Source organism: Acinonyx jubatus, chromosome D1, assembly GCF_027475565.1.
Source record: "Acinonyx jubatus isolate Ajub_Pintada_27869175 chromosome D1, VMU_Ajub_asm_v1.0, whole genome shotgun sequence".
NCBI classification, from domain to species: domain Eukaryota; kingdom Metazoa; phylum Chordata; class Mammalia; order Carnivora; family Felidae; genus Acinonyx; species Acinonyx jubatus.
In genome coordinates this window covers 101,240,432-101,263,960 of record NC_069390.1, presented here as the reverse complement: position 1 = coordinate 101,263,960, position 23,529 = coordinate 101,240,432, and the positions used below count along the sequence as shown (strand labels likewise).

At 49.2% G+C, this 23,529-nt stretch overlaps 1 protein-coding gene across 5 annotated transcripts in view; it reads left to right on the top strand.

Annotated features, from left to right (window-relative positions):
- ZBTB16 (zinc finger and BTB domain containing 16) overlaps positions 1-23,529 on the top strand; it is a 193,497-nt gene that overhangs the window by 126,915 nt on the left and 43,053 nt on the right. For all 5 annotated transcript variants that reach the window (XM_027036560.2, XM_027036557.2, XM_027036558.2 and 2 more), the window contains one exon: positions 2,856-2,942. In XM_027036560.2, the coding sequence (XP_026892361.2) occupies positions 2,856-2,942 (87 nt within the window). The remainder of the gene's footprint in view (positions 1-2,855; positions 2,943-23,529) is intronic.

The window sequence follows — 23,529 nt, the reverse complement described above, 5'->3', positions numbered from 1 at the left end:
TATAGTACGTGCTATTACTCTAAGGCGGAGGTTTTTAAAACTTGTTAAAAAGTAGTGGAACCATTTTTCCAGCTAGAATTTTATGCAAAACTTTGATGTATAAACGGGATGTATTGGAATTTTATCGTTTTCAGTTGGGGGGAGGAAGCCCATACCTCCCCTTCTTATCCATGAAGCATCTTTTCAGAGGGAGCCCTAGAGTACAGAGATTAAGAGCAGAGGGTCTGAAGTCAAGCTGCCTGGGTTTGAATCCACTTCTGGTTCCCACTGAGCGACACTGGTCAAGCTACTTAACCTCTTGGAGGTTTGCTTTTCTCATCTGCTGAACGGAGTAATAACAGTATGATCTTTTTTTTTTTTTTTTAATTTATTTTGAGATAGGGAGAGCACAACTAGGGGAAGGGCTGAGAGGGAGGGAGAAAGAGAGAATCCCAAGCAGGCTCTGCACTGTCTGTGCAGAGCCCGATGCAAGCCTTGAACTCACGAACCGTGAGATCACGACCTGAGCCAAAGTCGGAAGCATGACCCACTGAGTCACCCAGGTACTCCAGCAGTTTGGACTTTTAAAAGCCGGCAGGATCAAAGGAGATGATACAGCATGCATCGTGCCTGCTGCATGGTAAAGCCTCAGGAAATCTGAGATGGTTGGAAAGCAGCACTAGTTTTCTACTACGAATATGTGTAAGAAGTTCTGCCTCTTACAAGACTAATATAAAAGTAACACACAGGCACACTCAAGGCAGTGCTCAGATGCGTAGAAAGGAGCACGGTGTGGGGCCTCTTGGAGAGGGCAGGGCAGAGCCCGTGTGCTCTGTGCGTGCACAACCCGTCTTGAGAATGGAACGGGGCAGCAACAGACAGAACTGGGACCCAGCTGTGCTCAAACTCAGGGAGGGACGAGCGGCTCCCGTCAGGGCTGGTGAAGACGATGTCCGTGGAGCTGGGTGGCTAACCGCTCGGGCCTCGAGGTGACGTGGAGGAATTCAGAATCAGTGTAAATTTTGAGCCCTGTAGAACTTCTCGGGCAACGAGTATGAAGGAAACAAGTAGCCTTTTAAGGCACGGGTATCTGTGGGGTGAATCAGAGGACATCTGGTGGTGGGGCAGCCATCCTTGAGTGTGCCAGTGTTCTGGGCACCACCTGGCAAGGGCCTGGGTAGGGGCAGTGACAGTACACATCGGAAGAGATGCACCTGGAAGGTATTTTTTAAGGAGGGATAGATACATGTCCCCCCTTTTTAATATTTATTTTTGAGAGACAGAGGGAGAGCATGAGCCGGGGAGGGGCAGAGAGAGAGGGAGATACAGAACCCCAAGCAGGCTCTAGGCTCTGAGCTGTTGACACGGAGCTCGCACTCATGAACTGCGAGGTCACGGCCTGAGCCGAAGTCAGACGCTTAACTGACCGAGCCACCCAGGCGCCCCTCGAAGATACTTTGAATGAAAGCTGCCTAGGCTTGTGGCAGGTGCCCTGTGGCTGAATAAGATATTAGAGCCTTGAAGACCGTGAGCGACTGGGAAAAAATCCCGTTTGTCTTGATCCTGTGGCCTTGGCTCTCTGAGCCTCGTAAAAATAATAGTTCTACAGAAGTTGATCAATTTGAATCGCACTGAATTGATTTTGTTTATTCCACAAATATGTCCAGTAATAGGGTCCCCCCCTGGGTGTCAGGAAGATACGGCTGTGTGTGGAGTGACACAGTCCCTCCCTTGGGAAGCTTAGAGTGTGGCAGGAGACAGGGACGGGTCCGCAGGCATTTAGAAGAGCGCATGGTGAGCCGTCGATCTGGAACATACAGGGTGCTGCCGGAGCGTAAGGAGGGGCTACGTCATCAGGGCGCAGGGGAAGAGGTTATGGACGCTGGTGCATATACTTGGTGCTAAACTGGGGTGGGAGTGAGCGACCAGAAGGTCAGACACAGGAGGAGCGGGAGGATGGGTGAGGCCTGTCAGTGAGGGAGAGCCTGGCTCCTCCAGGAACCAGACTGGCCGAGTGGACCGGAGACCAGGGAGCGAGAGTGAGGGAGAGGGAGAGAGATGAAGCAGGGAAGATGAGCGAATCAGGAAGTGCTTTGTGTGTCTTGGTGAGGAGGTTAGATTTTATCCTGAAGACACAGGGGAGTCGTTCAGGGATTTTTGGGTGGTCAGGTGCAGGGGGTGGTTGGGACAGACAGTCTAGTTTGGGACATACTGAGTTAGGGGCTATTCAAGTAGAGGTATGTCAGCATTTCCTACCTTCCCATAAGGTGTAACCTAAGCAAGGGGGCCCATTTCCCCTCGTATTCTTTTTTTTTAATGTTTGTTTATTTCTGAGATGGGGGGAGGGGCAGAGAGAGAGAGAGAGAGAGAGAGAGAGAGAGAGAGAGAATGTCAAGCAGGGTCTATCCTGTTTAGCTCAGCGCCCAACGCGGGGCTCGAACTCACAAACTATGAGATCATGACCTGAGCCGAAATCAAGAGTCAGACGCTTAACTGACTAAGCCACCCAGGCGCCCCCCCCCCCTTGTATTCTTTAGCCCTCTCTGTTCCTCACTTGGAGTCAGCCCCCGCCAGAATCTGCCTGCTTCTTGGGACATGTCATCTGGACCCCATCTCTGCTTGTGTTGGTTATTCTGATTTTGTTCCCTCTTCTCTCTGCGAGACCCCTGGATGGCAACATCTGGAGCTCAGTTGGGGGTTTGGTCACAACCTGGAGGAGGGGCTGGGCTGGCTGCCAGGGCCAAGGACTGTCCCTGCCTTGATCTCCGCAGGTGTCCAGCCACCTTCCCTAGTGTCTTTCTGCACGATTCTGGCCCAGGACCCCTTCCCCACAAATGGAATATCACTCTCATGGTAACGTCTCCCCTTTGTTCCAGCGGGTGCCAAAGCCTTTGTCTGTGACCAGTGCGGAGCCCAGTTTTCGAAGGAGGATGCCCTGGAGACCCACAGGCAGACCCATACTGGTGAGTTGACAGCTTCCCATCCTGCGGCTCCTCCAATGTGCCAGCACACGGATACCAAGGGACTTGGCGACACCCTCTTTCAGCAAATGTGACCTCCATTCCTGTCCTGGGGAGCTGTGGGTGGGGATGGCTTGTGCCACAGTCAGCTACTCCCGTGTGTGGGGCCAGTTGGCAGGAATGTCCAAGTGTGACCTTGCCCTGTAAGAACAGCAGCCCTGGATGAGGCCCACTGTCTCTGCGTCTAACAGGCCACTGACGTCCCGTCTTCACAGAGCCCTCTAGCACATTCTTGTTGAAGTCTTAGAAGGTCCGTGATGTTACCTAGCATCCCCTTCCCTTGGTGAATGTTCGGGAAACCTCTCGCACTCCATCTGTATACCTCTGAAACCCTCAGTGGCCACGGGGGGCTGGTCTGCCATCTGTGAGTCGAGTCATTGTCTAAAAGAAAGCAGTGTGTACATATGACGTGTTCGAACCATTTAGCCGATGATGTCACTGTATTTGTTGTCAGAGCACTGATTGCATGGCATCAGTGCCCCTCACCACCGCCGTACTCCGTCTTCTTTGCTGTAGCTCAGTGCTGTACTTGACCTCACCTGGCCCGTCTTTCCGTAACTCTGTAAAGCAGGAGGCTACTCCCGTGTCATGGATGAGGACCCTGCGGCTCAAAGGAGGGTCAGTGACTTGCCCAAGTTAATAGTGGGGCCAGGAGTGTTGCAGCTTGGACAGCCTGGGTTTGTCCTTGGCTCTGACCTTCCTGTCTGTGAGATCATGGGTCTGTTATTTGAGTTTTTTTTTCATGCATGTTTATTTTTCACAGAGAGAGAGAGAGAGAGGGAGAGACAGACTGTGCATGAGCAGGGCAGGGGCAGAGAGAGAGGGAGACACAGAACTTGAAGCAGGCTCCAGGCTCCATGCTGTCAGCACAGACCCCACTATGAGGCTCGAACTCACAAACTGTGAGATCATGACCTGAGCCTGAAGTCAGACGCTCAACCAACTGAGCCACCCAGGTGCCCTGATGAGTCCATTATTTAAACTCTCTTACTGTGGTCATCTCATCTGTTAAAAAAGTGGAGTCATGATAGTACCTACCTCCACAGCAGAGCATTGTCGTGGGGATGAAGTAAAATACTTTATTTGAAGTGCTTTGCAGAGTGTTTGGCTCATAGTAAGCATTTATTAAATAGGGGTAAATAAATGTATTTAAAATGTAGTAAATATTTATTGATTTCCCACCAGGTGCCTGGCATGCTTGTTGCATTTAAGGTATAGTGACATCCAAGACAGATAGCATTCCTGTCCCCTCGTGGCACTGAGATTCTAATAGGGAAACAGTTTAGGCAAATAAGTGTATAATATAATGTCAGATGATAGTAAGTGTTAGTAAGAAAATAAAGCAGGATAAGGGGAAAGAGTGTGATAGGGAGAAAAGTGGTATTTTATATTAAATAGCTTGTCTTCTCTGAGAAGGTGACATCTGAGCAGAGTCCTGATGTGAGGGAGTGAGCCACTCAGAGGGAACAGGTGCTTGCCGAAGCCCTGAGGCTGGGCCAAACCTGACCAGCTCGAGGACCAGCATGAGGAGCAGGGGGCAGGGGAGAGGTGGCAGGGGGTGAGGTGCAGAGAGGGTTGGCACAGGAGGTCATAAATCAGGTGGGTCTCTCAACCCTAGTAAGGAATTTAGATTTTATTCTGCACATGCTAAAAGTCCACTGGAGGGAGATAAAACATTTGCAAATCACATACCTCATGAAGGACTTACAGTTAGAAAATATAAAGTCCACTTACAACTCAATAATAAAAATACAAATAATGGGCAGAAGATCAGCATGGACATTTCTCCAAAAACAGACAAAGAGTCCATGAGCGCATGAAAAGATGCTCGGTGCCATTAGGCCATTGTAAGGGAAATACAAATCGAAGTGACAACGAAGTAGTTTTTTATACTTGGCAGGATGTGGCTGCGGTACAAAATGTAGGCAGTAGGAAGTGTTGGCGAGGACGTGGCGAAATCAGAACCCTTATACAGTACTGGTCAGCAGGTGAAATGATGCAGCCGCACTGGACAGCCGTCTGGCACTTCCTCCAAAGGTTAAATACAGAGTTACCATTTACATAGCAGTTCTTCTCCGAGGTGTCTATCAAGACACCTGAAAACCTATGTCTTCACAAAAACTTGCACGTGACTTTATAGATGCGTTATTCGTAATAGCCAAAAGGTAGAGATAACCCAGTGTCCGCGGATGGATGGATAGACAAAATGTCGTTTATGTGCAGAATGGGGTTTTATTCGGCTCTAAAAAGGGATGGGGTACTGATCACACTCTGCAACGTAGATGAACCTCACAAACGTGATGCTCAGTGACAGGAGCCAGTCACAGAAGGCTGCGTGTTGTGTGGTTTCATTGATAGGAAACAGCTAGAATGGGCAAATCTATAGGCAGAAAATAAATTAGCAGGTGCCAGAGGCTGGGCGAGTTGAGGAGACCTGGGGAATGACTGCTAATGGGCATGGGGTTTCCTTTTGGAGTGATGTCATTGTTCTAAAATTGATGGTGATGGTGGTGGCACAATTTGGAATGTATTGAAAAGTACCGAACTGCACAGTTTATTTTTATATTTATTTGAAGATTTTTATTTTTAAGTAATTTCTGTACCCAACGTGGAGCTTGAACTTACAACCCCGAGCTCAAGAGTTGCTCTACCGACTGAGCCAGAGGGCTCCCCGAACTGTATAGTTGAAATGCGTGAATTATGCGTTATATGAAATATATAAATGATACCTCAGTAAATCATGGCACCCTACATGCACCACACACAAATGCATGTGCATAGACATTTGTAGAAAAAAGGAAATAATGGTCCCTTGGAGGGTTTTGAGTGGGAGAGTGGCATGACTTGATTTATGTGTTTAAAAGTACACTCTGGCTCCTGTGTTGGGAATTGACCACGGTAGTTGCTGTAGTGAACTACTCTAACACTAGATTAAAGCAACAAAGTGTTATGATCTCTGACGATTCTGTGAGTTGACTGGGCTCAGCTGGGTGGTTTTCACTTGGGGTCTCTCACGAGATTGCAGTCAGGCGCTGTCTGGGTCTGGGGTCATCTCAGGGCTCGACGGGGCTGGACGTCCGGATGGCTACCTCGCTCACGTCTGTGACTCTCAGTGCTCTGCCATGTGGCCTTCCTCTATGGCAGAGTGGCCTGGACTTCTCACATGACAGCTCAGGGCCTCAGGAGTCTGGAAACGTAAGCTGTCAGCTCTGTTAAAAGCCGGGCTAGAGACGTCTAGCATCGCTTCTGCCATGTTTTATTGGTCAAAGCAGCCCCAGACTGAAGGGTGGGAGACTCGACTCCCCTTCTCTAGGGGTAGTGACAAACACATACTGAGTGTTGTATGGCAGTCATCTTGGGAGACTGACTGCCAGGCTACCGCAGGGGACTAGCATGGAAGAAAGAAGTCTTTCCTGGTCTGCTGCTGGTACCATTACTTTCAGCAATATTTCCTCGTCCTGTGATCTCACAGAATCTGCCTTTCCTGAGTGGAAAACATGGTCTCGGTCTGTTCCGCCCTGGCCCGTGACGACTAGAAGAGTGCTTTCTAGGTGAGCATCTCCCTGGCTTGGTTATGGAAAAGGTGACTTGGCCAGGTGACTTTGACCAGGGTTCCAGACCTGGTTATCTTGAAAGCCAGGGGAAGACCCAGGTGTCCCCAGGTCCCAGCCAGCTTCTTAATGCTGGACCACATGAAGTGGAGAATCTCGCTCTGAGAATTCTGATCTGGGGCCTGTGGAGACTGAGTGGTGAGCCAGCTTTCCCAAACAGCTTAATCTGTCCACACAGATTAAATCAGCAGCAGGGAGCAAGCCACCTCTCAGCTGGGATCAGAGGAGGTGGCTGAGTCCCTGAGGGGTGAGCAGATGGGGGAGGTTATTTGCAAACAGGCCTCATGCACTTATTGAGCACCTTGTGTGTGCCTGGCACCCACTGCGGATATAGCAGTGATCATTACAGACGTGATTTCTATTTTTTTTCAACCCATTTTATGGAAATATAATTCACATACCATACAGCTCACCTGTTACAAGTATACAGTTTAATGATTTTTGGTATATTACACCATTTTTAGAATCGTGGCAAAATATCTATCACATAGAACATGCCATTTAATAATCATTTTTAAGCATACAGTTCAGTGGCGTGAATGCCATTTCAACCTATTTTTTTAGAATCTGGGTTGATGCGGCTTTGAAAGTTGGGAGCTGTCTTAGGTCCAATGCTTTTCTAGGATTTATTAAATTAAGTGAGTGAGGGTTTGAAAGTGGCCAACACCTTCCAGAAAAGGATATTTGTTTCAGTGGTTGGAAAGAGCCTGGAGTTTGAGTCTGAAGCCTGGGACGGGGCTCTGACTCTGCTCTCTGGGAGGTGGTTGACCTTGACTTGTTCCTCATCCTTTCTTCCCTAGAGGTCACCTCCCCCGAAAAAGGAAAATAGTGTGATCCTAACTATGGCAGAGGCGGTCCCGGCCCATCCAGCCTCACTTCCACTTTTTCTCCAGGTTGAGTCAGTGGAGCTCTTGAAAGGGGTGAGAAATGGGAAAATGAATCCAAATGAGGGATGACAGATGAAGGTGGGTGCTTCCGGAAAGGCTCCCCGCCCCCGCCCCGGCCTGGGCGTGAGCTGTGGGCCAGCTCCCCCGGTTGGCTGGGAGCACTGGGACACTTGCTGGTGCAGGCTGGCAGGCTGGGCTGCCTTATCCTTTGGCAAGGAGGTGACTCTTTTGACACCTGGCGGAGCTCATTTATAGTTGTGTTGCCTGCGGAACCCAGGTCGCTCCCTGGCCTCCCCTCAGAATCCCTGAAGGAACACAGCTTGAAATCTGTCTTCCGTTTCTGTTGTAAGAAAGGGGGCCCACGAGGTAGAGAGAGGCCTAAGTATAAGGAACACTGACAGTAACACTGAAGTTGCTGGATTGAGAGCAGCTGACTGCGGTGCCAGGTGCCATTGGAGAGCCACCAGGAGAGCAGAGAGAGTTCTGAAGAGGGAGAGGAGCCGCGGAGACCCTGGGGAGAAGGAAAACCATGGCATTGCTGCTTTGTGTTTCTGATACCTTAGTTGATAAAATCCGTTTCTGTCTCATACCCAGTTGATAGATGAGAAAGTGGAGGCCTAGAAGCCACCTGCTAGGAAGTGGAGAGCTGGCACTTGACCCAACTCCAACGCCACTGCTCTTTCTACTGCCCCCCCAGCTGCCTCCACAGTGACTTAACTGTTGTCCGCGAGTGGGTGGCTGCACAGTTAGGCAGTGCCTGTTCAGAGATCATTTTGCTCAGGGCCCTGTCTGGGCAGAGCTCTTTTGGATCCCTGTGACCCATTTAACTAAGAATCCTCAACACCCTGATTCCCCCTCTCTCCCTCCTGGGATGGGATAGAACTTCCCTGAAACGAATCGCTTCTAGGAGTGCCATGCCCAGGGCCGCCATGTTGGGGACTGACAGCTAACCTGTAGCAATGCATCAGATGGGTGATCATGGTGTCTTTGTGGGGTGGGGTGGGGGCTTGAATCTGAAAAATGAATTTTGTAGAAGGTAGTTTTCATTCCATTTTAGCCAAATGAATGGCATTTTCCCATTCCACCCTTTTGACCCCACTTACCCTGGCTTCTCTCCTGGGTGTGTGTGACTTCTCCTACATCCCTTGCCCTGACATCTTGGTGGGCTCAAGCTGGTGCTCTGGGAGGCCTGCTTACGGTTGGGCTGGGCTCGGGCTTTGTTGTCAGACTTTGGTTTTCTGTTTTGGTACAACGAAGACTTTGAGGAGATAAACAGAGATCACTTTACACCTTTTATATTATGACAAATACATATTGCAAAACACTGCTGCTTCCAAAATGTTTGGGTTGCAGAATGGCGAGGAATTAACAGCTACGCGCCTCCCCGAGATGCCTGTTCTTCATTTACACGTCAGATTTTTTTTTTTTTAACTGTTCGGTAAAATAAAAAGTGAGGAAACACGCACACACACATGCATGTACACACGTCCTTGCGCACCCAGCGCACCGCATAGCTTCTATATCGGGAATGTCTTAAATTAGTAAGGAGTTCTTTAAGTCCAGATAAACTGATAAATACCATTAATGGCTTAATTTATACTCTGGGTTTGAAATTTGACACACGGACACTATCTTGGCTCAGGAAACACAAGTGGTTTTGTGCCAGAGGTTTTAATGACCGATCAGTAATATAAATTGCTGCATCACTGAACAGAAATAGCTTCTCCGTGTCATTTGATCTGGAAACTTCTCCGGCCAGGCAGCAGTTAATAAATTTAAAAATAATTACCCTCTTTATTCAAAGTCAAACTAATTAGGAGTGGGTTTTACAAATCATAATGTTGTTCAAGCCACTGTACATCCCCATTTGGGACCTGAACAGGCCTGGGGGCAACAGACGGGATCGGGTAGCATTAATTAGAGGGCAGGGGAGGTACCTTGGCTGCTGAGCCGAAGGCGAGGGGGTTGGGATGGTCGGAGCATGCCCTGCGTGGGAAGGAAGTGGTCTCAGTGAAAGGCCTTGGGGGTGACCTATAGGAACTTTCAGCCTTTTCATTCGTATGTGGGGAACTCAGGGCAGCCGCCTGGCTATGCCCTGAGCAAGACGGGGCCAGGGCCTATCTGTGGAGGTCAGGCCAGAGAGACTGTGAGAACCCAAGGAACAGGAAAGGTGGACTGGATGTCCATGGCTGCTTGGGGAAGTGGAAAGGATGACCTCTTCGAGGACTTTTACTCATGAGGCAAGTTTGGGCGCTGATAGCGTACTTGGGTTTGTCTTACAGACTTTAGGGAAGAAGGTGCCCCTTTAGGGCCTGAAGCCAAGAGTCTGAAGTTCAGAGTATTCTATGCACAGTGACCCCCAGAACTTGGGATCTGGTGTCTAGATTCCAATCCTCGCGCCATCCATCACGGCCCAGTTTTATGATCTTGGACAAGTTGCTTAACTTCTGTAAGCTTCAGTTTCTTCCTTCATAACACAAGGGCAATGATGGTGTCTGTCATATACACTGTATGGTGGGGATTTGATAATCCGTGCAAAGCACTCAGCACAGGCCTTGCATAGAGACAGTCTCAGGAAATGGTGGTACTGGTTACGGTCACCGCATCATCAGGATCTTCATCAGAGGCCTCGGAGGGCACCTGTTCCCCACACTGGGTAGGTGAGAAGGGAGGGGCCGTGTTGGTGGCAGTGGCAGTGGAGGAATAGCAGCAGCATATAGCTGCCTTCCCGGGGTGGAGGTGGGATCTTCCGGGCTCATGCGGGCTTGTCTTCTGGCCAGGAGGACACTTCCAGTGTACCCAGAGAGCCAACAGCCACTGGAACTAAGAGCAGTTGGGAGAGGCGAGGGCAGAGTGGAGTTCTCTATGTTGAACAGTCCCACAGAGCAGATTTGGTAGGCCTTAGTTACGGCCGTGGTACCGGGTGAATGCTCAAAGCTGCCCAGGGCAACCGCTGCTACCAGTATCTAAACAGATGACACCGAAGTCTAGGCCAGACAAGTGCCGAGCTGGGGATAGCACCAAGCAGATACTTGACCCTCCAGGAGCACCAGGAGCATGCCCTGCCACTTTTTGGAGGAGACCTCCTTGGTTGGTACCCTTGAAGGCTCAAGAACCTTAAGCCTCCTGCTAGTCTCCTGGCCTATGTCTGTTACCATCACAAGCCTGGGAATTCCGGATCCTTGCCTTCTTCAAGTAAGACTTTCTGTGTCATCCCACCTTAGGCTCTCCCAGTTGCTTGGTGAGGAAACGAGACAGACACAAGATGGCTAAAGTCGTTGCCAAGATTGGGAATTCTGGGGCTAGGAAGTTTAAGGGATGCCTTGGAGGCCCAGGACATTGGGTTGAACCAGACCTCTACACTTGCCCCAAACACATGCAGCTCTCTCATCAGCCCCCAACGTGCCCCACCAGGTCTGCGTGGTTAGTGACTTGAGTTTGCTGCAAACCAGAGGAGACTATGAAGCTGGTTGGTCTCATCATTCCTTCATTGACTTATTCCTTAAGTTGTAAAGTGCCTACTATGTGCAGGCGGCTTTATGGACCCAATGCCTGATGGTGAACTTGGTCCTTGTTTTCCCTGAAGATTACAGTGTCGTGAAGTACATGAACCAATAAAATCCATTTGCTTTGTGTGCAGATAATACAATAGCTCTACTCTATTGGATATTTTGGAGTTCTACTTTTATTAAGTGTTCACAGCAGTCCCGATACCTACGCTTTTTTCTTACCTGTTCTTCGCTAGAGAAAACTTAGACCCAGAAAGATTAAGGAAGACCAGTCCAGGGTGCAGCTAGAATGTGGGCCTGGGCTTCTGCACCTTGAAGCCCATGTTTCAGGGCTGTCTTTCCCTCTCCCAACAGGACTGTACATCGAACCTCATGTACAGACCAGCGGTCAACTCTGCCTGTTCAGCAGCCTATGAAATCAGGGTTCAGAAGCCCATATTTGTAAAAGAGGGTCAGTTACGAACAAAGAAGCCCACCTAGAATTAGAACCCACGAGTTCTTCCACTCCAAACTTCTCTTTACTCTGACTACAAAGTAAGGGCTTTCTTTTGCTGGCCTAGAAAAAGTTGCTCCGTTTCCACATTCCTGGGTCACTGAGGAAGCCACTGGGGCAGATGCAAATGTTGACATGCTGGTTCTCATTGTCTTGGCATTGGCTGCAAGAGGGTCCTGCGGCCTAGAAACCGCTAACCTACCTGGTAGCCGAGAGCAGCCATGCCAAGGGATCTGCTGTCCCCTGAAAGTAGAGAGAGCAGGTGCTGGAGAGAGAGCCCTGCCCCAGAGTCCTGTCCTTGTCATTGTGAAGGAGTTAGGAGGCATCTTGCGGTAGCTCTGGAGGGAGGAGGCAGTGAGGACACACGCATGCACACTCCAGCTGGGTGACCGCCCGCTCCCCTTCGAAGGACCGTCCGCTCCCCTTCGAGCTGCACCCCCACCTCCGTGTTATAAGCTACCTGCTTACACTGGCCCCTTTCTTTTTTTTTTTCTTTAAATTTTTTTAAATTTTTTTTAACGTTTATTTATTTTTGAGACCGAGAGAGACAGAGCATGAATGCGGGAGGGTCAGAGAGAGAGGGAGACACAGAATCCGAAACAGGCTCCAGGCTCTGAGCTGTCAGCACAGAGCCCGACGCGGGGCTTGAACTCACGGATGTGAGATCATGACCTGGGCCGAAGTTGGACGCTCAACCGACTGAGCCACCCAGGCGCCCCTCACTGGCCCCTTTCTGATTCCTCATATGTTAATGGTGCTTGGAAAAAGGTACAGGGACAGTGTCTGGCTCTGAACTTCAGAGCAGAAAATGAAGTCCTTATCTGGAGGACATTCTGCAGTGAGTGAGCATGCAGGGGACAGCCGGGGTAGCAGGCGGGGCAGAGGATTTAAAAGGGCGAGCAGCCACATTCCGTCCCTCAGGATGGCTGCCCGCCTTGCCCCTCTCCTGCCCCAGATCTGGCACCGGGGCAGCGCTGGGCACTGAGGAGCCGAGTCAGGGATGCTGGCTCCTGTCCCACAGCAGTCGGAAAACCAGCAACGGATCTGGCTCCTCCTCCTAAGGGCAGCCGGCACGCCAGGTGCCGGCCTTGGTGGGGGAGGGGGCAGCGGGAGAAGGGCCCCATGAGGGCAAACAACTTCATCTACCTAAAACTTTACGTGCACAAAAAGGCAGAGTGAGCCTCAAACCCCTGCCTGAGCTGGAGGGCAACGGGGAAGGACGGGGCAGGAGGTCATCGGAGGAACACGTGGATTCCATGCAAGTTGGCCCGACCTCCCCATTGAAAGCATAATAGCATTTGACTTTTATAAATATCAGGGGTGATCTGTATAGCATTTCACGTGGTGTGCCAAGGAATTGAACATGAGAAAGCCCAGGCTCGGGAACGGCCACAGAACGTCACAGGCACTTTGAGAGGGAGAATCATATGCTGCTGTTTGTACAGTCGGTGCACCAGCATAGACTTACTCTTGACCTCATTTCATGCTGTTACTATAAAGGCATGTTTGATGCCTAATATAGTTTTATTTTCCAAGCACAGGGCTCTGGGCTTTGTTGGAGTTTCTTGCTGTGGAGTATAGGGAAGGAGAACTCAGCTGTCGCCCGCTGGTCCAGATAAGCCATCCTTCACCCTAGTGGTTCTTGGGCCCCTCTGGCCACTTTCTGGCGGGGCCCCGATGCTTTATAAGAAAATTAATAAATATAAGTTATATTTTTTATTTATTAATTTTATAAGTATATTTTTAATAATATATTAAAGATGAATATATATATATTAAGGTTTATTTATTTTGAGAGAGACAGAAAGAGCAAGCAGGGGAGGGACAGAGAAAGAAGGAGACAGAATCCCAAGCTGGCTGCACGCTGTCAGCACAGAGACTGACATGGGTCTTGAACCCACAAACTGTGAGGTCATGATCTCGGCTGAAGCCAAGAGTTGGACACAAACTGAGCCACCCAGGCGCCCTAATAAACTTTATATTTTAGAGCAATTTTAGGTTTCCAGCAAAACTTAGTGGAAAGTACCAAGAGTTCCCATATGCCTTCTGCCCCCACATATGTACAGCCTCCCCCATTATCAGCGTTCCCTGCCAGAGTGGGACATTTGTTAGAACCCATGACCCTTACACTGGCATGCTGTGAGCACCCAAGGCCTACAGTTTACATCAGAGTTCATTCTAGCTGTTGCGTGACCCATGGGTTTGGACAAATGTATGGCAACGTGAACCTACCAGGGTTGCATCGTATGGAATAATTTCACCGCCCTCGGAATCCTCCACACTCTGTCCATCCGTGAACAGTACTTGAAGGGGGTTGGTGGTATTTGGTTGTCTCAAGGTTGGGGAGGAAAGTTCACCCAGGGCAGATCTGGGTTGGAAAAGGTTGAAGCTCATGCATTCAGTAGATACACATCTTGAGTGTGTGCTTTGTGCCAGACATTTATGCTGGCCCCTGGCACAGGGATACAGCAGCCAGTGGGACTCATAGGGTCCCTTCACCTACCTCCCACTGTCACAGAATGATGGTGACTGTCATTCGCGTTGAGGGTAGTAGCGTACTATATGGAAGTGACGATGAGTTACAAGATGGGAACTGAGTTCCTGTCCTGACTCTGTCACAGACTTGCTTTGTGACACGGGACACATTGGTTTGTTTCTCTTCCTGTCTCAAATATTGGGTGTGTGAATTGGGCAAGAAAAATTGCTGTTTGGGGGATCCTGTGGTTCCAAGCACAGCCTAAGACATTGCCCTTGATAGCCATTTTTCTCAACCTTAGTTTTTACGTTTGTAAGGTATGAGTAAGTAATACATGGCTGTTGTAAGGACTGAGTAAAATACTACATGTAACGGGTTGAGCCTGGTGCCTGGAAAGTTGCACACGCCTTCAGTGGTGGCTTCTCACTATGATGAGTTTTAGATGTCTACAGGTTCTGTCCCTCACCAGAAGACATGGATTTCTTTCATTTTTTTAGAGTCTTAATAAAAATTTAAGTGTATGCTGTGTCTGAAAAAGGGATTAAAGATAAGGCTCTTTTGCCTTTTACTGGTTTTTATTCATTTTTAAATTTTATTTTTACTTAAGAGAGCAAGCGAGAGAGCATGAGTGGGAGAGCGGCAGAGAGCGGGGGAGAGAGGGAATCCCAAGCAGGCTGAGCTTGGGTCTTGAACCCACAGACTGTGAGATCGTGACCTGAGACGAAACCAGGAGTCGGACGCTCACCCGACTGAGCCACCTAGGTCCCCCAAAGCTCTTTTGCCTTTTAAAAATGATTCCAGAAATTTAAAGGGGGATGAGAGAATTTGGTATTTGAGGACCGCTGCTTAGAGCTTGGACTGCGCCCAGCACCTCTGCTTGTTGTTGTAGACGGTCTAACCTAGTGTATCATCATCACAGCAGGACCAGCAGGCGGGCTCACTGCCTGCATCACAGATGAGGAGCCCAGGCTCAGGAGGTTGAAATAGTATGTCCCGTGCAGCAGAAGGGGTAGGATTCAAGTCAAGGGGCCCTGGAGGTGAGTCTGATGGGCTTCTGGGACTCCTGTAGTCCCACCGTTCAGAGCAGCTCCGTCCCACTCCGTGTTGAGTCCCCACGTTCAGCCTCAGCCCCCACTCTGACTCTGGTCCCCCTCCCCTGTCTGCGTTCCCATTCTTGGTCCCTCATGTTTCTCCTTGATCCCTTGGGACTCCTCTCCCGGGCCCCACCCTTTCCTCTGTGATTGCTCTCCTGTCTCCCTCCTGACACCACCGCTGCCCGATGACCGAAAGGAGTTAATAAAAACCGATGTGTAACTGAAACTTGAAAAGCCATAAATCGCCTTGTTTTTTCTAGGATGTTGGTAGCATTTTGATTTAATAGTTGGACAAACACAAGGGCCTATTTTATTCAGAGTTTACAGGCCTCAAGGCTGTTATTCCTCCAAATTTAATAGCATTGAAATTGCAGGGTTTGCTATAATTTGCCTATCGCTTTCTGCTCCACCATTGATGTTTATTGTCAGCGGGATGGAATCTCAATCCGACTCACTTAGATAACATGTCTGTTAAACATTTAGATAATTGTACCATCATTAACTTGTCACATTATTTTAGAGATTCAAAACAGAAGCAGGGTAAGTAGAGGTAGTGGAGGTGGGGGAGGAGGAGGAGGAGGAGAGGAAGGGGAAAGCTCTCCTGAGTTAAATGATCAGGAGACGAGAGTTGATTTTACACCCTTGACATTTCACCGGGGGTGTGTAAGTGAAGGAGGGGTGTCCTGCTGAGCCAGGTTGCCTCTCGCCCGGGCCAGCCAAGCCCTGGGACCGTGCAGCACATGCTCAGAGACCCACAGTATTTGTTTCATCTCCAGCTTTGGCCTCCAACGTACTAAAGATCAATTTTTGAGCTTCCCTTAGGGATGCTGATTACAACATCATATGTAATTACAGAGCATTGAGAATAACCTAAATGTCCAAAGGTAAGGAGTCTCTTAATTATGGGACCTGACGTGGAAGGATGCCTGTGATGTTTTGTGTGATAGAAGCTGGATAGAGAAAACAGGTTGTGTAGTGTGATGCCATTTACTACCGAGCGTAGCGGCCATCCTGGAAGACTGTGTAAGGCTCTATCTATTTAGCAGTGTCTTTAGAGAATTGGGCTACAGAGCAAAGAAGGTTTTACTTCCTGCTTCATCTGTTTCTGAATAATAATTATTATTTATAGCCATGTATCATTTATAAACATCTAAAAACTAAGATCCAGGGGCGCCTGGGTGGCTCAGTCGGTTAAGTGTCCGACTCTTGGTCTCGGTTCAGGTCATGATCTCATGATGGTTCGTGAGATTGAGCCCTGCGTAGGGCTCCATGCTGACAGCGCAGAACCTGCTTGGGTTTCTGTCTCCCTCTCTCTATCTCTCCCCTTCCCCTCCTCGTGCGCTCTCTCTCTCAAAGAAATAAATAAATTTGAAAACAAACAAACAAAAAACCCAACTCAGGTCACATTGTAAGTAAGAAAAAAGCACCTTTAAAAAGGAGGACTTCTTAAAAGGCTGTGTGTCTGAGTGAATGGAATTTAAGAGAGAAGTAGGACATGAGCGTCTCAGCCACACTGGCAGGTGCCTCGGTTTCCCATCTCAGTTCACAACTGCTGTCTTCTTCACCAAGGGCCTTGACAGAGGAAGTAGGTAGCAAGAGAGAGTTTCATTACACCTAAGTGACAACTGTCGTCACATCCAGAGGGGTGACTGAGGCCGGGGATAAATGGGAGATTCTGGGAGCAGCGAGATGCCAACAGTAATGGGGCACGAGCTTGGCATCTAAAACCACCCCCCTAGAAATTCTGAGGTGCATGCCTCCTGATCCTGCACGGGTGACAGGTGGGACTGTGGTTCTAACTGTCTGGTTTTGGACCCGTTATGTCCCACACCCCCAGGGCCTGCTCCATGACTTGGGCAGGAAGACTCACTCTTGCCTCTCGTGACTGCACACATCTGGTGACACAGTGGAATGGGGGAAATGTGCGGATCAGAAAACAAGGGCTAGTGTTTTCCTGGTTGTACTGTAAATAATGCAGCTATTTGGGGGTGGGAGGGATAAACAATGTAAATATTTTATAGACTGTAGGGTAAATAATATATATATTTAGAAAACAGCTTAAATATTTTATATGCTCTAGCACAGATTTCTCCTGAGGGGATGGACTGGGCTGGGGAAGCCCGTGGGTGAGGAAGGGACTCTGGTGGCTGGGGGTGGACACACAGAGGACTTGCAGTATGAGTGAGACTGGGCAGCGACAAGGACAGGCTGCTATCAGATAATGGCAACCCGAGTAGGTGGAAATCTCAGATTTTTTAAAAAACCATGCTTTAAAGGGGCACCTGGTGGCTCAGTCAGTTAAACATCCGACTTTGGCTCAGGTCATGATCTCATGGATCAGGAGTTTGAGCTCTGTGTCGGGCTCTGTGCTGACAGTGCAGGGCCCAGTTCAGATCCTCTGTCCCTTTCGCTCTCTGCCCCTTCCCCACTTGTGCACACACTTTCTCTCTCTCTCTCTCTCTCTCTTTCTCTCTCTCTCTCACAAATAAATAAATAAACCATCCTTTAAATATCCTTGATGCTCTGTCTTTTCTTCCTCGTCTCTTTAATGTGAGGAAGAGACCTCATAACAAATTTATTTTTAAGAAGCAGCTTCCAGCCCAAGACACTTGAAAACATACATGCATGCAAAAACGTGTACATGAATGTTCACAGCAGCATTATTCACAGTGACCAAAAAACAGAGACGACCCAGAGGTCCCTCAACCGATAGCCACACACAGTGTGGTGTAGCCTTGCCGTGGAGTATCATTCAGCCATGAAAAGGAATGGGGTGCTAGTAACATGCTCTATGTAACGTGCATGAGTGTGGAAACCAACGTGAAAGAAGCCAGGCACAGAGGCTGTATGTTGTATGGCTCCATTTATGCAAAGGGTTCGAAAGATGCAAATCAGTACCAATCTGTAGAGACAGAGCAGATTAGTAGCTGCCCACGGTTGCCATGGTTGGGAATGCCATCTCATGGCTATGGAGTTTCTTTTTGGGTGATGAAGATGTTGTGGAATTGATAGTGTTGGAGATGGTTGTATAGCTTTGCAAATACATTCAGAACCATTGAAGTTTTTATTTTAAAAGGTAGTACTTTAGGGTTTGTGAGTTATGTGTCAACTAAAACAAAAAGGGACTCTTCAGGTATGTTGTGGGTTTGCACAGACTCAGCCCGGTCCCTTCGACCTGCTGCATCACAGGGCTTTCTAGATTGGTAGCAGTGTGCATCGCAGTGACCATTCAGACAGTCCCTGTGTTAACATAAGGTGCCAAGGGGCCCCAGCCCTCCTGGCCTCAGAGGAACCTCCTCCCTTCCCCATTCTTCCATCTTCAGAATTGGGCAGGTAGGAGGAGAGAATCTGGTCCAGACCCTCCCTGGAAGAAGGATGTGAATCTGACATCGGCCGTCTGGGACACCAGGGAGCTGCCTTCTGGGTAGATTTCTAGAACAGCTAGTCTTTACCTTACCAGGGAGGAGGTACTCTTGCCCAGGGCAGGTCATGATTGATGTGGACCCAGGGAGCCTGTTTTAAGAAAAGAGTCATATAAGTAATATGTGTTCAGTGTGGGGAAATTAGAAAATACATGTAAACAAAAACACCCCCATCTTTTTGTTTTAAACAAAAACAGGGCGATAGGATGCACGGCAGGGTGCTTTTTAATCTATTACTTGCCTGCCAACAGACCTGTGTTGTGGTGATCATTTTAGCGGTCTTCTAGTACTCTCCCCTACGCCCATTCATTTTTCCCGTAAGTTGCGATGGGCCTTGCTTGTGCACCAGGACACCCCTTTTGCCTTCCATGCTTTGGTTGGGGGCCAGGCCCCACATCTGAAGGACCTTCCAGGGACCACAGGCAGTAGTGACTAACGGAGAAGCAGAGAATTGTCACCTCTTACCTATCGCTCCTTCTGTCAGCAAGATAAACTGGGCTGGCCAGGCACGTTTGCAGCAGCTGTGTGCCTGACCATTCCAGGCCACAGCTTGAGATGCTGGGAACATAGCCAGTCCTCACATTTGTTCTTCTTAAAAGCTGTGTTTCCCTTTGGTTTTCTCCAGCCTTGCAAATGGCCACTCGCCCTGGGCAGGATCTGGGCAGGTAATTTACCTCCTCTGCTCGCCTAATGAATGGCACTGCCCACGGCCTGGGCAGACCAAGGAAAATAGAGGCATCGATTTATTTGCCAAGTTAAAACCCAGAGTCAAGTAGCAAGTTAAGCATCTCCATATGTTAAGTGTCCCAGGGCCAACTAGGGAAGATGTCCTACAGGAGCAGGGCCCCAGACAGGTGTTAGGAAAAGGCTATTCTGTTGGAATTTCCTCCTGTGAACATTAGGAAAAGTTACTTAGCAGCGGGATTGCAGGTTTGGGTCAGACAAAATGTTCCCTGCCCCCACTAGGAGAAGATCCATTACAGATTGGAAATGACTTTGTCTCTAAGTGCTCATTGTCAGAGGGGATACACATTCCCCTCAACCAAACAAATATAAAATGCTTCCAGCCTCTGCCTTGGATTTTCTATTACTGTTTCACAGGACTCCAGAGAGTTTTAAGATAGCAATTTGATTAAGCTTATGGGGAAGATCCCATCAGATAACATTCTTTTTCTGCAGGTAGAGATAATGTGTTCAAGTATTAAGTATGTTTTAAAGGTAATTATCTTTTCCATATTCATTTTAGTTACAGGAATTGAAAAGGGGGAGACTTTGCATCTGAAAGCTGCCCCCTTGGGCCCTGGAGTCGCTCTGACTTCTCTCCTCTGGGAAACACACTTGAGGTTTTTGACAAATGAATGAGCACCAGGTGTTTTTCTATTCCGAATTGACTTGGGATACCTATCTCCAGAGAGGTGGTCCAGAAGGCGGGGTGTTGGCCCCTGCCCTCGTCAACCTGCCTAGCTTGGATTCTCCTTCTAGGATGCTTCTGGGCTCCCCATCTTAGGTTCCTGGGTGCCACGAAGAGGCAGGTCTGGCTTCTACTCAGAGAGAGGACTTGGCCCCGTCCAGCGGTGCATCCTGGTGCCCCATCCCCCACCTTGCAGGAGCAGAGCATTTCCATGTACTAGGCCCTGTGTTGGGATGTGTTCATTTTGGGAGAGGCCATTTTGAGGTCTAGGATTCAAACATCTGTAGACTCCTAGACCTCAGCACTAGAGCGAGGGGCCTTGCAGAGGTCGGTCCTGAGCCTCAGAGAGCTTCCGTGATTTGCCTAGTATCACACAGCAAGTGAGAGACATTGTGGGGCAGACCCCCGGAATCCTGGTCTTGGTCCAGTCCTCCTGTCCTCCAGGATACTCACAACTCTGCCATCTCCGAAAAATAATACTCTCCGCCCTTCTCTGGAAATCTCCAAAGTAGGAGATTCTGTCCCATACGGCCTTGCTTGGCAATCTGATGCTCTGCAGTCCCTCGATCTCCTTCTGCCTACCAGCTGTGCTGTTCCAAGCACTCTGTAAATTTTGGCACATTAAAAAATCAGGCCCGAGTCCTGCCTTCAGAAAGCTAACCGCCAGGGAGGGACCTACAACTGTCGAAAGAGGCACTAGCAATAGGAGGTGATTGAACATGACACGCGCTGTGTGGTGTTAGGTGGTGATTGTAGCATCTTGGATTCCTTTGATCGCTGTGGCCCCAAACCCATACTTTTACACACAACGTTTCTTCCAGTTACGGCTCAGCCTCAAAGTTGTGTGGGCCACAGCTTGTTGGTCTGCAGGCAGCTGACTCTGGGAAAGGACCCCTGGTGACAGGTTTGTCATTTGAGACCCCAGGTTGCTGGCATGCCGTACCCCGTTGTCTCAGGCCCAGGTGACAGTGGAGGGGTGTGTGCCACGTTGGAGGATCCAGGCCGGGTTGGGTACTCGGACTCGTACGCTGCATCCTAAGTGAGGATGCTCTAGCATCTAAAATGCATACCCAGGGTGCCTGGGTTAAAGCATCCAACCCTTGATTTCGGCTCAGGTCATGATCTCAGGGTTCGTAAGATTGAGCTCCATGTTGGTCTCTGCACCGACAGTGTGGAGCCTGCTTGGGATTCTCTCTCTGCCCCTCCCTCCCTCATGTACAGTCTGCCCCCCCCTCACCAAATAAATATATAAAAGCATTAATAAGAAGCACTATTAAAAAAACAACAACAAAATAAAATGCATACCCGATGTTGCCTCTCAGCCTTTTCCTCAAAAGATCCTTACCATCTTACCCCAGCTACACACGACCATCGTTTGGAGAAGCGTTTTAAAAAATATATACCAAGCAAGGGCTCACGCCCCAAATCTGTTGAATCAGAAGCTTCAGCATGGGGCCCAGACATGGATGTGTCTTCCAGCCTTCAGGAGATTAACATGTATAGCCAGGGCTGAGAACTTCTGGATGGGGTGAGGTCAGACTGCATTTTGTGATGTAGAAAGTGCCTCCCGATGAGAGCACTGGGCCTCTCGTTCCGCCATCCCCTGCGGTGGGCCACACTCTCCTGCTGTTTTTCTCTTCCAGATACCTCACCCTCACTCCCACATGCTCATGTACCTTGTTCTCCTGGCATATTTCTTGTCAGCCCAGTCGTGTCTGGTATAGACTGGATATTTCCAAGTCATGGTTTGAAGCCCTGATCTCCAGTGCTATGGTATTTGGAGGTGGGGCCTTTGGAAGAGACTGGGGCTCCCTGTCTTTCCACCGTGAGAGGACACAGCTGGAGAAGGTGGCCGTCTGTAAGCCAGGAAGAGGAGGGCCTCACCAAGCACCCAGCCACAATGCTACCGTGATCTCAGACTTTCAGCCTCCAGGACTGTGAGGATAAATTTCTGTCGTTTAAGCCCCCCTGTCACGGTATTTTGTTATAGCTGCCAGAGCAGACTAAGACTGTGTCCTTCTCTGCCACACCCTTGCCCCATCTAAGCAGGGGAAAGAGTTTCCTCCTTTTGGTCATCTGTACGTGGACTTGGTCCTTTTGCTGCTCTGCGTGTTAGAGGTGACGTCAGGCATCCTGAGTCCCCGCCCGTGTGCTGTGTCAGAACAGGCGCTCACGCTTTTATTTGTTGTGTGGTCAGCTTGGTAAGGGAGCTTCCTGGTGAGAAATAGGAGAGGGGAATCTATCCTTGTCTGAATTCAAATTTTTTTGACTCTTCATTTCCCGGCTCTATGTCCTCAGAGAAGTCAACTTTTGCAAGGCTCAGGTTGCTTTTCTGAAAAATGAGAGCCCTATATACTTGCCCTGTGTACCTCAGAGGTGGATGTGAAGACCAGAATGATCTTTTTGGAAGATACGGGTGAGAAGCGCAATTTATATTTCAGGCATTGTTATAATTGTGACATCTCTCGATGCCCTCGGGGTCTCTGGCTTTGGGGTACCCCTCAGGTGCCCCAGTTTGTGCCTTCCACACCACCGCCCATCCCAGCTCATCCACACACGTTCCTTCCCTTGGCTTCTTCTGTTGCACCTGCCATGCCCTCCCCTGCACGAACAGGGAGTGCTGTGTGGAATCAAGCCCCCTACTATTCTAATACAGCCAGCCTTGGATTGTGGGTGACTTGTTCTGTGAGTATGTTCCACAGGATGAGCAAACATTTCTAATAAATTTTAATTTGATAAACGAGGGATGCCTTGCAGTACAAGTAGTACGTGAGGCCGAACGTCACATGATCACAACTGAGCCAGTGGTTCTTGAAATTCCCTTTGATATACGAGTGCTTTGGATTACAAGCATGTTTCCGGAATGAATTATGCTCACAGACCAAGGTTTCACTGGTACATTTTGATTTATGGAGAAAATAATGAGGGAGGCAGCTTTGGTCCATTCAGTAATTAAGGATTCAGTGTCACGTGGTGGGTGGAAACCAGGAGGTGCGGTCCCGTAGGTTTTTTGATGGAACATGATCCAACTGGGTCAGTGAGAAAGATCCCACATACAAGCCATCCCTGATCCATAACCTCTAATGTGGGGAGAGTCTGAGAAGGAGGAGACTCCCTGGACTCTGTCGTCCCTTCCTCATTCATTAGCTGTGGTTTGAACACCAACCAGGGACATCGGTGCCAGCATCCAAAGGTAGCGTGCCTCGCCTGCCTGCTGGGAGCTTGCAGACAAGAGCAGGACTGCGACAGAGGCGACAGAGGCGTGCCCTCACAGCGTGCAAGAACAGCAGGTGCCGGCCATACCCTGATGGGGGCAGTGGGCAGGGAAGGCTTGGAGGCAGGAAGAGATACTCACACTGAATATTCTTCTCACCCTTGTCTCTCCTGCTTTAGGGTAAACTTGTTTTGTGGGGGGTGACGAGTGATTTGCTCACCATGCCTAGTAGAATAAACCTTTGTGCGTATGCATGGGTATGGAGGCCGTTCCTAATCCCCTTCCTTTCTTGGTCTCCTGTTTCTAAGGCTAGTGGTGTCTGGGATTTGCAGAGGGAGGAAGGATATAAAAGGGCAAGACAGGAGACCCCAGTGCCTGGATTCAGAGCCTCTGCATTCCGGAGACCCCCCAGA